Source organism: Taudactylus pleione, unplaced genomic scaffold (assembly GCF_031769625.1).
Source record: "Taudactylus pleione unplaced genomic scaffold, aTauple2 ptg000093l, whole genome shotgun sequence".
NCBI classification, from domain to species: domain Eukaryota; kingdom Metazoa; phylum Chordata; class Amphibia; order Anura; family Myobatrachidae; genus Taudactylus; species Taudactylus pleione.
The window spans coordinates 40890719-40907138 of record NW_028284495.1 but is presented as its reverse complement, the minus strand read 5'-3'; the positions used below and the strand labels follow the sequence as shown (position 1 = coordinate 40907138).

Sequence of the window (16420 nt, the reverse complement as noted above, 5' to 3'; positions counted from 1 at the left end):
GCAAAAGGGACCTACTTTAAGGAATCAAACAATTCAAAATATGTTTTTATATTTTAAAGACTTTTTTGTTCACAAACACACACATACGATTCAGCAGCCTCCTTGGTCCCACCGCACACAGCAGCACACAGAAGCCCCCGCCGAGCCCCTCCATGAAGTCCAGGCCCGGGCAATTAGTACTCGCTCCCCCCACCCTTTTGGCACTCCTGTTGCTGTGTACACAGCATACAACTCTGAATCATAGTTTTCAGTTACACTAAAGCAAAACATATCCTTGCAAGAGTAAAAAAGAGTGACTTGGACTTGCAACAATCTACTGGGATTCAGTGTGGATTCATACCAATTTCTATTGGGACCAGTGGCGACTCCTACCCATCGACTGGAGGGGGGCTGCCCAGCTTGAAGCGCTTTGTGCTACTCACAGTCTGGACAGGCAATCACAGAGAGAGAAAACACCCTGCCTGTGACTGCTGGTGCAGCATGTGATTAGCAGAAAACCCTTCCAATGTGAAGCCTCTGCACTCTACGGGGGAGATGGATTTATACTGGGAGGACTGCAGCCCTCCCAGTATAAATCTATCATTGATCGGAACAGAAACGAAAGGAAGAGAAAGCTATTGAACCCCTACTCACTGCAATGTGTACATTTAGAAAGCTACAATTTCATTAAATTAGGCACTAGGTGAACAGGTGCAATACCTACCTTTGTTTCTTTTTCTTCATTATGCCCTGCTGTCTAGGCGGGTTTTCCACCACCTTACACATTTTATTGGACATTCTGCTTTTGACATGTTCTTATATAAAATCAAATATTATAATAGATAGAACAGTACTTAGAAATGTAGACTGCTGACGTACCTTTTCAATGAGTTCCTTTAATGTACCTGCTACCACACCTTTTCGTGTGCTCCTATCATGGTTAGAGACCCGAAAAGGTCGTTGTGGCGGGGGAAGAGGCGGAAATAGAACTTTCCTGGTCAGTGAGGCACCCACAGTAGTAAAGGATCTAGAAGTAAGAGACAGAAGTTACGAATATTAAAAAAAAAACAAGATACAGTAAGCATGATTTTCACAAGGAGTACAATTGAGAGAAGGTATAGGATGCACAAAAGTGCTTGCACATACTTATACGCCAAATATGTCGTTAGGAATTTGCAATGAAATGCACAGAAAAAGCCAACAGCTGCTACATGTTGTACTAAATGTCACAGAGAAGTGTTAAGACATACCACTCTACACATTGTACTACATGTCACAGAGAATAGGGCTATACAGTAATGTACCAGGCTACTACAACGTCTTAGAGAATGGTGCTAAGACGTACTACAGGTGACGGAACAGTGCTAAAAAGAAACAAAAATTGTATTTTATGTACATAGTTCTGTATAGTAATGGTGCATACACACATAGTGATCAGCCAGGGATACGATATCGCTGGCTGATCATTATGCAACCTCCCTGGTGTGCTGGATGACCAATGTCGATCATCCAGCACACAACCTACTTACCGACGACTACAGCGACCCGTGATCAACGATCGTGGGTCCCTATAGTAGCCTGCTCAATATCGAGCAAGTTGACAGGCATGCACGGCCCATGGACGATATCGCTATCGTCCATACGTGGCTGCGCATCGCTGGTCGATGGTAAATTGGTAGGGACCATTTAAATGATCGATTTGAACGATAACGATATCGTTATCGTTCTTTTAATTCGCTATGTGTGTACGTGTTTTACACATTTTTTTTATATTTGTAAACAGAACAGAAGTAGTCATATTTTAATGACATTGCCTTGGGATCAAGGTAATCCAAATTACACTGCATTCCAGATCTAATTTCTATCCTATAATCTGTTTACAGCAGTCACTTCACAGGGACACAATAATTAACTATGGTAATTAAATATCAGACAGTACCTACTTACAATACCTACTACTAAAATATACAGAAATGATTGAATTATATCAGGAAGAATGAAAATTGCGTTAATGTCTTACAACAGAGTTATAAAAGTTATTACTTCCAGAGTCACTTCTAGGCAAAAATGGGACCCCTTATAATAATTAAGGTTGAATGACAGGTCGACAAATGTTTTTCCCAAAAAACTTTCATTAGCAGTTGTTTTGTTTTGTTTTTTTTTCCCTGGTGAACTGACGAATGCAATAGCTGCTGATTTTACCTTAAGATCAATGCTGGTGTGTATTTACTGGTCCTACAGGACAGCACTGATCGGAGAGTTATTTTGGATACTGCCTTGCACAATAAGTATATTACTGTTAAATAATAAGAGGGTCTGTCCAATGTACACCTTGTGTGCAGTACCAACAAAGGACACTTTCTCCATTGGAGTACTATCAGAAGTAGCATTCATAGATAATGATAAATTATGATGATCAATTGGGACAGAACATTTTAATCTGTACTAATGTCTTGTTTCACCTATTTACTTCTTACTTAAAGGGTAATGACAATCAGAATGTATTATTAACGCATTAATAAAACTGTGCTTTATAGATTTCTTTTCATTAATAAAATGCCAATATGTGTTTAATAATTGCCTGGTAAGGCAGGTTTTGTCTATGATAATTTGCCAAGTAGAACTACTGTGCTGATGACACTGGTGTAAATGTGATTAAAATATTTGAATGCTTGATTAAGCTTGAGAAGATATAAGCACACTGTTTTTTATTGAGTACAGTACTAGTTAGAGCTGGTTTTGTTGATAGTTTGTAATTGGTGGAGGTCAGTTGCCAATCATTATCTGGTTAGCCTATTAGCTGCCCCGTCGAGGTGGGGTTTAGCACTTGCATTTAAGGCTGGAGGAGTCAACTGTCTCCTTCCATTTTGAGATCCAGAGTGATAAGTACTCAGTAGCTATAGTGTGCAGTTCATTTTTCACAAACATTTTTTCATATCTTTTTCTTTCTTTCATTGTGTTCCTTTTCACATAGCCTTAAGCTGGCCACACATCTAAAGATTATCTGTCCAACCAGCCAACTTGTAGATTGGTTGGAATGAAAGCAAATGACCATCAGCAATTTGCTCCCAAACACAGGAAAATGGACAAAAACTGTTTGAACAAATTGTTTAGATCAAACATTTAACAAACTTGTCTGATGACCATTTTCATCTGTTTTCTGGTATTTAGGAGCAAATTGCTGATCAGTTACTCCCATCCGTTACCAGATTTTCATTCCAACCAATCAACAAGTTGGCTGGTTGGATGTAAGTTGGTCTAGTGTGTGGCCAGCTTTACTCTCTATCAACCTATTTCTCTTTTCTTCCTTTCCTGTTTATTTCTTTTCCTCTATCTCCTGTTATCCCAAACCCCCCTCCCCCCCCCCCGTTTGCAGCACGATGCCCTGTCCCCGCAGAAATGCCCCCCCTCCCAGCCGCCTTGCGGAGGCTGCCAGACCATTAGCGGTCGCCGCGGCTTCTCCTCTTGCCCGGAGTGCGCGCGTGTCCACAGCGCGCGCGGGCCCTCTCCTCCCGCCGCTGCGGCCACAGCGTCTGGCACCTCCGCCGCCCCGCTCCCACCGGCCCCTTCGCCATCCGGCCTCTGGGCTTGGTTGGCCAGGGGTGCGGGGAGTGCACCCAGCACCCCCCGGCTGTTTCCCCCGCCTGACGTTAGCGGGGCTGCCCACCCGGCTTCCCCGCACAGTGACATCTTCCCGGCGGCCATTTTGGACTGCGCGGGGCCCCAGCTCGCTCCCGCCCGCCGCTCCGACTACAGCGGCGGGCAGCCCCGATATTATAAACGCGCCAGGTCCGGCGGTCGCTCTAGGGACCCCCCAAATATTTTGGCCCAAGGGGTTAGGGGGATTGCAGGCCGGGCGTCCCCAGCCGCTAGCCATGCCCCCATGCCTCTGGTGGCCATTTTAGATGAGGAGGAGGTTTTCACCTCCTCTGACTCCCCCCTCTCTGCCCTAGGGACAGGAGGACCGGGGTTTGCCTCAGCGCCTAGGGCGCAGGCCTATCATAGGAGTCAGGCTAGCATGCCTGCAGATACTTTGCATCAACCCCCTTTTATCCATTTCACTAGGCCATTTGCGCAGCAAGATAGGGCAACCCCTTATGGTTCTTGGCCCAGGTTGCTGGCTCCAGGGCCGACCCCCCCACCTGCTGCAGCCTACGTAAACGCGGGGCAGCAGTTCTTGCATTATCGGCCTGGCCCCGCCCCCACCCCTCCATTTGGTTTTTCACCTTACTTCAGCCAGGGTTCATACCAGCAGTCATTTGCAAACCAGCAATTTTATCCTAACTCGTACGCACAAGCGCCTAGGTTTTTTCCCCAGCAGTTCTTTTCTGCCCCGGGCAATTTTGCACCCATGCACCAAGAGGTTCAGTTCATTCCTGGGCAGCACGTACACCAGCAGCTGGTGTGCCAACCCCCCCTTCCACAATCCCCTCCCCCGCCATTGCCATCAAACACAGTAGAGCGTCAATCTTTCCCTACACCAGCCCAGCCCCTACCACTTTCTTCTGCGCTCCCCCCTTCCCCTCCTACAAGTTCCCCATTAACTCCCCCTGCGCAGTGCCCCCCCCTGCGCCTATTGCTACTTGTCCTCCCTCTGCTCCAATTACTAATCCGAATGTCTCGAGCCCGCAGGTTTCATTAGTTCAGCCCTTGGCATCCACGTCAACTTCAAGGGAGGTCGTCACTGATGTAAGCTCAATGGGCGTGCCGCACATCGTGGGTCAAGCCTCCTCCTCCAGGGATACGCCTGAGGTCCCGTCGGTGTCTGGATCAGGTGAGATGAGTGTTAGCTGCGCAATTGAAGGCACTGTATCACATTCTGATGAGTCTTCGGACTCCTCTAGTTCTGGGGAGAGGCCACGCAAGCTCATGAAATATTTTGTGCAACAGTTGAAGGGTAAAGGCAAGAGTCCCAAAAGAGCGGGTAGTATAGCGGCCAGCTCGGTTCCAGACGCTTCGGGGGATGCGGTCCATTGCTCCAACACGGCAATATTAAGAGGAGTTTGATTTTGGACCTGAGAGCGAATTCGTAAAGGTCGTTATGTCGACATGTTCGCCATTACTCATGACGCTAAGAAGGCGTTAGACACAGCAAAAAAGGGGAGAGTAGTAGCAGAGGAGGCCAGGAGAAGTTATCAGAATTGGCTGACTGTTATGTATGTGTTTGCTGCCTGTTATATCGAGACACGCCCAGCTGAATGTCTAAATGTGCTGAAGTACCTGCATTTAGTCCAGGGTATGCAGGTTGCAGCTGGGCATAATGTTTGGAGACAGTATGATGAACTTTTTAGGAAAAAAACAGGATGGCCAGAAAGTTTTTAGTTTTGGGTTTAAGAATGTTGAGGTGTGGCTGGAAGTTACGCAGCAAGCCCAATCAGCTGTCGAGCCTACGGTGGGGCGTAAACATCCCTTTCCGGCCCGCCCCAGATTTAATACGGGAGGCAAGGGGAAGTGCTACGCGTTTAATAATGCCCAGTGTAGCAGAGGAGCCAGTTGCCACTACCGGCACGTGTGCATGCTATGTGGGGGAAGTCATACAGCAAAAGAATGAAATCGTTCCGGGGGTTCCGAAGCAGGAAAAAAAGGACCAGCGTACAGGTGCTAAATAAAGCTGCGTCGCCAATAAGATTGGAAGTATTAGAGCGCTGGTTGAGGCGTTATCCTCTTAAGGAGGAAGCGGCCTTCCTATTACAAGGTTTTAAGGAGGGTTTTAGGTTACCGTTGGTTCGTCCAGTTATGGTTGTAGCTAAAAGAAATCTTAAGTCAGCTAGGGATTTTCCAGAGGTGGTCGCGGAGAAAATAGAGGTCGAGCTGAGTTTGGGGCGTATGTGTGGCCCTTTCACCTCTCCGCCTCTGGAAAATCTTTGCATTTCCCCGTTAGGCGTGGTCCCAAAAAAGGAGCAAGGTAAGTTCAGGTTAATTCAGCACTTGTATTACCCGGAAGGAGGGTCAGTTAATGACGCTTTAGATCCGAGCGATTGCAGTGTCACATACCAGTCATGTGATGATGCACTTGGTATTGTGCGGGATTTTGGTAAAGGGGCTCTGTTAGCAAAGATAGATGTTGAATCGGCCTTCAGGTTGCTCCCTTTGCATCCCGAATCATTTAAGTACATGGGCTTTCGGATTGGAGATTCAATTTACATAGACAAGTGTCTGCCCATGGGCTGTTCTATTTCTTGTTCCTTTTTTGAGTGTTTTAGCACCTTTTTGCAGTGGTGTCTACAAGCGGGCACTGGCCATGCAGGCGTCGCTCATTATCTTGACGATTTTCTTTTAGTAGGGCCGGCCGATAGCGCAGTCTGTAGTGACCTGCTTTTTTCGATCAAGACACTTTTTGGTACAATGGGGGTTCCCATTGCACACAAAAAAACGGAGGGCCCCGTTACTAGTTTATCTTACCTCGGTATTGAAATCGACACTGATTTGGGCTTATGCAGGCTCCCCTGTGATAAGGTGCAGAGGATCAGCGAGTTGTTATTGCATTTTACATCAGTTAAGAAAATAACTCTGAAGCAACTGCAGTCGCTTTTAGGTTTGCTGAATTTTGCTTGTCGTGTCATTCCCATGGGTAGGGTTTTTTGTCGCAGGCTGGAGCGAAGACTTTAAGGTTTGGTTAAGATTCCTGCGAGAGTTTAATGGGGTTCCCATTTGGCTTGCTTCGTCTGTAGCCAATCACGAACTTCAATTGTTCACAGACGCATCAGGGTCATTGGGTTTTGGAGCATTTTTTGGCAGGGAATGGTGCGCTGAAGCTTGGCCCGATTCGTGCCATTGGGAGGGTTTGACTCGTAATTTGCTTCTGTTGGAGCTATTTCCAATTGTGGTAGCGGTGGAGCTCTGGGCTTCAAAGTTTAGCAATCGGAGAATAGTGTTTTGGTGCGATAACTTAGGGGTGGTTCAAGCCATTAACAACCAGAGGTCGGTCTGCCCACAAGTGCTCAGGCTGCTTAGGCATTTAGTTTTTGTTTGTCTGTTGAGAAACATTGATTTTAGGGCCAGGCACGTTCCTGGGGTGGAGAATGGGATAGCTGATGCCTTGTCTCGGTTCCAGTGGGTAAGGTTTAGGTCATTGGCCCCGGCTGCCAGGATTCATGGTTTGCTCTGAGCTGGGTAAGGAGCTGCAGGTCAGCACGTCTGAATTTGTGTGGCAGGGGCATGAAAGTGGACGTTCAAAAGCTTCGATGTCTGGTGTCTTAGCTGGCATTTCATATTTCTCTCGAATGTACGGTTTAAATGATCCTAAGAAGTCTTTCATCATTACTAAAAGCGATGAAAAGCTGGGCGAGGGAGCAGGCGGCTCCGGCCGATTCCCGTAGGCCAACAGATGTGGGTATGTTGAAGGCTTTAGTGTTGGCAGTTTCAGGAGTAGCCAAAGGTGAATTTGAAGCGAATGTGTTTAGTTTGGCTTTTGTGATCGCATTTTTTGGTGCATTACGGGTTGGGAAGTTAGTGGCTAAAAATAAAGCATCAGTCAACTCAGGGTTGCTTTTGTGTAATGTTGTAGTTAAAGAAAGTGCCATATTGTTAAAAATACACAAGTCCAAAACGGATCAGATGGGTCGGGGGCGTTGGATTTCTGTTCCCTCGCACCCTGAGCTGAGCATCTGCCCGGTCACTCTAGCTAACAGATTTAATCAACAGCGTCCTAGAGGTGGAGCTCAATGCCTTATTCATGAAGATCTTTCCCCCCTATCCAAGTTCCTGATAGCTTTGGATTTGCCAACTGAGGAGTACGGCACCCATTCATTTAGGATTAGGGCGGCAACTTGCGCTGCAGCATCAGGTTCTTCCACGGAGGCAATTAAGCACTTAGGTAGATGGAAGTCTTCAGCTTACAAGGGTTATATAAGGGGTAATAAGTTACAGAAGTAGTGGCGCCCCTGGCGAGTTTGTTATTTAGGAAACCCAGTGCCTTATGCTAACCGCCGCTAGGGGGGATTGGAGTTATTTTCACCTTTGCCCTCAAAGAAAGTGGTTTGGTGTAGTTCACCTCCATCTGGGCCGCTTAAACAACTCAAGTTTACCCTTCCCTGTTTTTGTTCCGTTTTCAAGTTTTTGTTCAGCAGTTATTTCAACATTATTAACGTTATGTTATACGGTTTTTTCCATCACAGGTTTTTTGAAGAAAGATTGCCGGGTGTGGATTGTTGGGCATTCTTTTGTTTACTGGGCTGGTAGGCATCAGGGGGCCAGTTTACCCCCTGTTAAAGTCCGTTGGATAGGGTTGAGAGGTTTTAGGTGGAGCGGTCTTTTGGACCTGCTATGGCTGTCAGAGAGCAAGTGGGGGACACCTGTCTGGTCATGCACTTGGGTGGTAATGACCTGGGCACGTGTAAAGGAGTTGAATTGATAATTGCTATTAGGCGAGATTTGAAATTGGTAGTAGAACGTTGGCCGCTGGTTAAAATTTGTTGGTCTGAGATGATTCCAAGGAGATTCTGGCGAGGTACACAAGGTGGGGCAGCACTAGACAGAGTAAGAAGGAAGCTGAATCCTGCAGTGTCTAGGTTTGTGGTTGGCTTAGGCGTGCGTGTTATCAAACACCCTCGTCTTCATTATGAGGAGGTGCATTTATATAGGCTGGATGGAGTGCACCTCACTGAAGAAGGTTTAGGGTTTTTTGTCGCTGATATCCTAGCCTCATTGGAATAGTTAGTATGGGCTGGGTTTTTTCTTTGGTGGCGTTACGTGGCCATTCTTCTTGTCCACGTTGTTGGCGGAAAGCAGTGCTCCTCGGCGGCTCAATTTAGCGCAGCAAAGCTTGGCTAGCATTTCCCCTTTGAGAAAGGCAAGTCGGTTACTACCTTAAGGGAGAACCAGGTCTTCATCCTAGAGAGGGGCCAGCACTATGCTAGTTAAGGGGAGGTGGCTCTACCCAGGATAGCTTGCGCAGGGGGTGGTGAAAACTCCACCCCATTTTTAGTAAAGCAATCAATTAATTATGAGCTGTAGACCGAGGTAGCACTGCTTTTTCGCCACCAGGACTAATTAACAATTCTAATTTCATATAATAAATTTGTCTGTGACCTCTCTTACCAATTCTATACAGTTGTCTGTGTCTTATTTATTAGTTAGTAAAGCTTAAGAGTGTTGTGTAAAATAATAAAACTATGGGTGACTTATTTGATCGACAAGCAGTGTGTATACAGACAACCTGCACACAAGTTAGGGACCTTCAGCCAAGCAAACGAACAGGAAAAAGAAATGTATTGCTTAGTAAATAGCTACTGTACCTGTCTGAGCAGAAAATCCTGTCTGCCAGTGGATGGAGGGAAACTTGGACTTCTTGAAGACCCAAAAACATCTTCACAACTCGCCATTTACAGTCAGGTGCATAAATATTGGAGCATTGACAGAATTTTCATATTTTGGCCTCTATTCACCACCACAATGGCTTTGAAGTGAAACAAACAAGATGTGCTTTAACTGCAGACTTTTATATTTAATTTGAGGGTAATTACATCCAAATCAGGTGGTGAACGGTGTAGGAATTACAACGGTTTCTATATGTGCCGCTCACTTTTTAAGCGGCCAAAAGTAATGGGACTGTCAACTCAAAAGCTATTTCATGGACAGGTGTGGGCTATTCCCTCGTTATTTCATTATCAATTAAGCAGGTAAAAGGTCTGGAGTTGATTCTAGGTGTGACATTTGCATTTGGAATCAGTTGCTGTTGACTCTCAATATGAGATCCAAAGAGCTGTCACTATCAGTGAAGCAAGCCATCATCAGGCTGAAAAATCAAAACAAACCCATCAGAGAGATAGCAAACACATTAGGTGTGGCCAAATCAACTGTTTGGAACATTTTTAAAAAGAAAGAACGCATCGGAGAGCTCAGCAACACCAAAAAGACCCGGAAGACCACGGAAATCAACTGTGGATGACAGAAGAATTATTTCCCTGGTAAAGAAAAACCCCTTCACAACAGTTGGCCAAATCAAGAACACTCTCCAGGAGGTAGGTGTATATATGTGTCAAAGTCAACAATCAAGAGAAGACTTCACAAGAGTGAATATAGAGGGTTCACCACAAGATGTAAACCATTGGTGAGCCACAAAAACAGGAAGACCAGATTAGAGTTTATCAAACAACATCTAAAAAAGCCATTAAAGTTCTGGAACAACATCCTATGGACAGATGAGACAAAGATCAACTTGTACCAGAGTGATGGGAAGAAAAGAGAATGGAGAAGGAAAGGAACTGCTCATGATCCAAAATATACCACCTCATCAGTGAAGCATGGTGGTGGTAGTGTCATGGCGTGGGCATGTATGACTGCCAATGGAACTGGTTCCCTTGTATTTATTGATGATGTGACTGCTGATAAAAGCAGCAGAATGAATTCTGAAGTGTTTCGGGCAATATAATATGCTCATATTCAGTCAAATACTTCAGAACTCATTGGATGGCGCTTCACAGTGCAGATGGACAATGACCCGAAGCATACTGCAAAAGCAACCAAAGAGTTTTTTTAAGGCTAAAAAGTGGAATGTTATGCAATGGCCAGGTCAAATCCCCTGACCTGAATCCGATTGAGCATGCATTTCACTTGATGAAGACAAAACTGAAGGGAAAATGCCCCAAGAACAAGCAGGAACTGAAGACATTTGCAGTAGAGGCCTGGCAGAGCATCACCAGGTATGAAACCCAGCGTCTGGTGATGTCTATGCGTTCCAGACTTCAGGCTGTAATTGCCTGCAAAGGATTTGCAACAAAGTATTAAAAAGTGAAAGTTAGATTTAGGATTGTTTAGTTAGTCCCATTACTTTTGGCCCCTTAAAAAGTGGGAGGCACATATAGAACCATTGTAATTCCTACACTGTTCACCTGATTTGGATGTAATTACCCTCAAATTAAATCTGAAAGTCTGCAGTTAAAGCACATCTTGTTTGTTTCATTTCAAAGCCATTGTGGTGGTCAATAGAGGCCAAAATATGAAAATTCTGTCAATGTCCCAATATTTATGCACCTGACTGTATATGGCTAGTTTTATCGTATGGGTCAATCCAAAGTGGCCTGCCCTAAATAATATTCCTCATAATTACAAGCAAGTTTGCAGGCGGACAGCCTCATGGTAGCAAATAATACCCATTTTTACTTCAGTGTCAGATTCAACACTACCAGACAAAATGACTGTTTGGTGTAATTGCTGCTGTGCAATTACACCAAGTGTGAAAACCCAAAGCACTTTATAGGCTTCCCTGGACCAATAGAGAGACAGTGCTCCAAAATGAGGAAAATATCTATCACCTAAACTAAACCCTATTTGCAAAGAAAAAGTTTCATGTTTTGCCAGAAAAGTGAAAAAAATAAATGGATCATGTGAAAGTAAGAATCAGCGTGCAATGTTACATAAGACCTTCTTATGCTATCTATAACAGCTGCCTTTAAACCGCTTATAATAAACCCATTCAAATTTGCAGCATATTTACAATGTCCAGGGATATTTAAAATGAAGTCTTCGCTTTCTAAATTATGCTTTACTGTTATAGCAGTTTTCTATACCTATAATACTCATAAATACATCTTGGGTGGTCACAATTTTGCCCCACAAACTGCGATGCCATGGATAAGCTGACTGTGAAACAAAAAGGAGGACGTGTTATATGCTGTAAATTCGAATCATTCACTTTCACTCCACAGACAGCCTTAGACAATAGGGGGCAATTAAGCACGAGGTGAATAGCGCCGGGAAGTTGGTCCAGGAGCTATTCAATTCATCGCAATATCTAGTCGGAATCGGTATGATATCCCGGCTGCCGCATGGCCGGGAGTTCGAATCACAGCAGCGGCAGCCCGACAAACCAGCAGAGCCTGGCAGCGGAAGCCCGACAGTGCTGGAAATCCCGATCGTCCTAAGTTAAGTATCTACTAACCTAACCTAACCCCCCTAACCCTCCTTAGGGGTGCCTAACCTAAACCTCCCCCCCTGTGCCTAACCCTAACCCCCCCCCTTCATCACTGCCTAAACCTAAGTCCCCCGGGGGTGCCTAACCCTCCCTCCCCCTAGCCTAACCCTCCCGGGGGGGGGGTGCCTAACCCTAAGTCCCCCCCGGGTGCCATATACCTAACCCTCCACTCCCACGGCTGTCCGCTCGTGGCGCCCGGCATCCCTTTGATCGGGATGCCGGGCGCCTGTCTCCCGGCATTGGGGAAATGACAGGTGTCTAGATATAGACGCCCGGCATTTCACCCTCGCCGGGATATGACAGTCGGGAAGCCGGCTGCCGCTATTAAGGTAGCCAGCTTCCCGATTGTATACCGTCTAGTCTGACTATAACAACTTATGTTTATTTATAGATATGCCTATGGATTTTTACGTTTAAGCCTGATATTCTCACTGATGTGGGTACAACATATGTAAAGCATTTTCTTTATAAAATATAAAAAACGGTACGTCAGGTCACCCATCCCAGGAAGTGACTTACCCACAGAGGACACCTTGCCACAGCACAAAATGATTACCACCCACAGATTTTAGAGCCTAAAGGTGGGTACACATTAGATGTGTCGCCCGCTTCGGCGGATCGGGCAGACATAGCTTCCACATCGGCAAATGTGTACCCACTATGGGCGACCATGCGCGATCCTGCAAGTCGTCCATCAGGGTTGTTCCGTCAACCTGCATGTAGGGCTAGGGCCAATGGAACGACCCAGCTGTTGACGCCAGGCAGGTGAATGGAGCCTATGCCAGACTTATCGGGCGGTTGATCGTGTAATGTGTACCGGGCGCCCCATATGTCGGCCCGTCAGACATCACATCGCTGGGTACACACATCACTATATGTGTACCCAACTTAAAATATGAATTCCCTACTTAGCCCCTCAGATTTATGTCCTGGGCAGCTTCCCCTCTTTCACAGCCCTATTTATGACCCTGGGCAAGACCTGGTCCAGGAGAACAGAGGGCATTTTTGATGTTGTTTGTGTGAAGGTAATGAAAACCTCCTCTAGTCACAGATCCTCTTTAGAATAGACCTGTCACCTGCACCACTCATCTGAGGACCTCTTTCTGAACTGGTTTACTGGAGAGTTGTGATCTCTCCTCTACTTTCACTTGGGCTTCCCAGAGGAGCAGTCTGCAGTGTCACTTGGAGCATAAAGATTATATACATACATACATACATACATACATAGATACTCACACAAAAAGCACCTAACCCAGAGGTTCCCAAACTCTATCCTCAAGGCACCCTAACACTCCGGGGTTTAAGGATATCCATGGTTGCGCACAGATGGTTAAACAAAAGACAGATACTAATTCAGGGGTTAATTCAGAGATGTGCGTTAACCCGATGGTTAGTGCACATCTCAGATTGTGCTGTTCTGCGCCGGCGCAAGACCCGTACTGCATATGTGCAATACGGGTCTTGTGTGATCGCATGCAGAGTGGCAGCAGACTGTCAGTGATTGGGTGGGGAGAGGCCAGAATCTCCGTCAGTTGATGGAGATTTCCTGGTGTCTTTTAAACAACTGCTTTCGCCGGGTGTTACAAATGCAGCTTGTAACAGTAATGCATGCAGGGGGCGTGAGGTCTCATGCTGCACTACCATAATAGTGCTATCGTAGCAGCTGCGATCGCAATAGGGTCAGACCTTGAATCACCCCCTAAGTCACCTGTGCCCAAGCATGGTTATACTTAAAACCTGGACTGTCGTTAGGGCGCATTGAGGACAGAGTTTGGAAACCTCTGAACTAACCCCTTACTGCTCGGTGACTATGGGGTCTATTTACTAAACCTTGGATGGAGATAAAGTGAATGGAGATAAAGTACCAACCAACCAGATCCTAACTGTCATTTTTCAAACACAGCCTGTCACATGGTAGTTAGGAGCTGTTAACAGGAAAGAAGGGTGGTAGTTCCAGTATAGGACAAAGACATGTCCTTTCCCACGGACAGCTTCTAGTTTTATTCTCAATATAGCTTGCACCCTGTTGTAACAGGTGCACTTATACTTTCTTTGGTTGTTGTAAGTATTCTTAAGAATGACTTCATTTCTGCTGGATGGTGACATTTGGTTTCTGTTAATGTATTAATTTAAATTCATATGTAAATTAACGTTAGAACCTTTAGTGTATCCTGTGGTATATTTTCAAAAAGCCATAGCAAAATATTTATGTACATGGAAACGACTTTGCTTTATGCATATAATGCTGCAACCTAAAGGTTCAGGTCAATACAATGCACTCTAGTCACCAACAGCCACCTGTTACACGAAAGAATCATTAACATCACCTGTGCTTTCCAAAACTGACACATTAAGATAAAGTAAAACAAGTTGGGTTATGAACTTAATTGAAGTATAAAGACTAGAGGGTTGGAGGTGGCCACTTACAGAACTGTTCAGTGTAATAAACAGATGGCTGGCATATACTTTGATTGTCCGACTCACTGCACCAAAACTACATAATCTCTTTACAAGAAAAAAAATTCTTAAAAAAAAAAATAAATGTCAGTAGTACTGCCAGCTTAGCACAAGTTTGCGGCTATTTCCAAGTTGGAGAAAGGACCTCTGTGACGTATCCACCACGTGACCGCTGCAGGAGGCTGGACCGCTCCTGCGTTACCATCCACTAGGGCATAGGTCTTCAAACTTGGCCCTCCAGCTGCTGTGGAACTACACATCCCAGCATGCACTACCACCTTCTTGATATAACAGCATGCTAAAACTATGGCAGTGCATGCTGGGATGTGTAGTTCCACAGCAGCTGGAGGGCCAAGTTTGAAGACCCCTGCTAGGGCATAGAGGGGGAATAAATAATTGTGGCGAGCGCAGTAAGCCACCGTGACAGAAGCGTGGCGAGCGCAGTGAGCCCGCGAGAGGACACTTTTGGTCCCCCGTTACCATCCCCGCCTCGCCCCTCCCCCTTTCAGTCCGGGTCACGTGGGTGTGACGTCACAGGTCCATCTGCGCTGTATAGTCTAGTCCTAACCCTTAGCGCAATACATTCCATACACCATATTGGACAGGAGGATTGAGGAAAATCCACATTAGCCAAATTGCCAAAAGTAAATCATCCCTATAATCTTTTCTAGTCACCTGTTTTACCTCCAACCAAAACAATTGTAGGTGCTGGATTAACATGAGCACAAGTCAAATATGTTTAGAAGATATTTACTCTCAATTACAATGATGTCCTTGCAGATATATTATTTTATACCATTATTAATGCCATCTATTATTCTATCATGGTATTGTGTAATTAAGCACTATATGGAAAATATTTACCAATGAGAGGATTGTGCTTGGATTACCTGCAGTTCATTATGGAAAGTAAACTAAGTAACAACTTGTAGTACTAGCTCACAGGACACAAACCCATCAGATAACACAGCTGAGCACTTGTAATAATAACAGCACTGGTTGTACATTTGTAACTGGGATTGCTGTGTTAAGTAATACCAGCTGCACAGACAATTGTATATCTGCCTACCAAGCAATTCTATTTCACCAAGCTGAGCACATGCATACGTTTAGCTAATAAATACACACTGAAATGTAAAATTAAATGCAAAACTGAGCTCATCTGTCCATAATCAGGTATAATGACCAGGTAGCTATCTACCAACATGAAAACATGGATGATTGACATACAAAGCAGGCAGCCGCTTAGTACATAGCACATTTCCTACAGCCGCAATCCCTATCTATCTCACCTTATGAGTGCCTTGGGTGATAAGGCATTGGCATACTCCATGGCACTCTGCATCCTTCAGTCTGTGTGAATGAAATGCTAATAGAACCCAGGGAAGGCAGGAGGAGTGACCTTTCCCCTACTTCCAGCACTGACGGAGATATTAGCTTCCTCCCACATTCCCATCACAGTTACACACAGAGGACTCCACCTCCCATAACAGCTGATTCACTGACATGGTCGCGTCACCCACTACTGTGCTCGTCATCCAGTTCCCACTGACATCACATTTACATACAACTGCAAGAGCAGCAACTCAGCTGAGTTACCAGTATATTACGGCTGCTATAATATCCTTTTAATCAGGGACACATATGATTTATACAGATTCTGTGGCTGACTGTCTTCATGTCTGCAATTTTGCTTTTAATCAGCCACAGAACCTGCGCAATTCGTCTTGTGTAGCAACCTTACAGTGCATGCATTTATAGCTGGCCATACACGGTGCGACACATATCGGGCGGTCCCCACACACAGAGCGATCAGGTGTCCGAATGCCCGATATGCCGGCTCCCCCACCCGCATAGCGCTGCATGGGATCGCACATCGCATCCCCAGATCGACTGAACCTGCAGTAAGTTGTGGGGGTGTGATGTACGTCCCCACGGGTGCGCGCACTGGCCGATATCATGCCTATACATGGTACGATATTGCAGCCAAATCGTACTAATCCGTTGGATCGGCTACTTTATCGCACCGTGTATGGGCACCTGGGTTATAGAAGGACTTGTTTTATACTA

General features: G+C 45.5%; 1 protein-coding gene across 1 annotated transcript in view; it reads right to left on the bottom strand.

The window, feature by feature from the left end:
* Window positions 1-15819, bottom strand: part of CIDEA (cell death inducing DFFA like effector a) — a 64953-nt gene extending 49134 nt beyond the window's left edge. The window contains exons 1-2 of the mRNA XM_088469816.1: window positions 15643-15819; window positions 859-1006 (exon numbers count right to left, since the gene is read on the bottom strand). Of these exons, the coding sequence (XP_088325942.1) occupies window positions 859-1006; window positions 15643-15695 (201 nt within the window). The 5' untranslated portion in view covers window positions 15696-15819. The remainder of the gene's footprint in view (window positions 1-858; window positions 1007-15642) is intronic.
* Window positions 15820-16420: the final 601 nt, after the last annotated feature.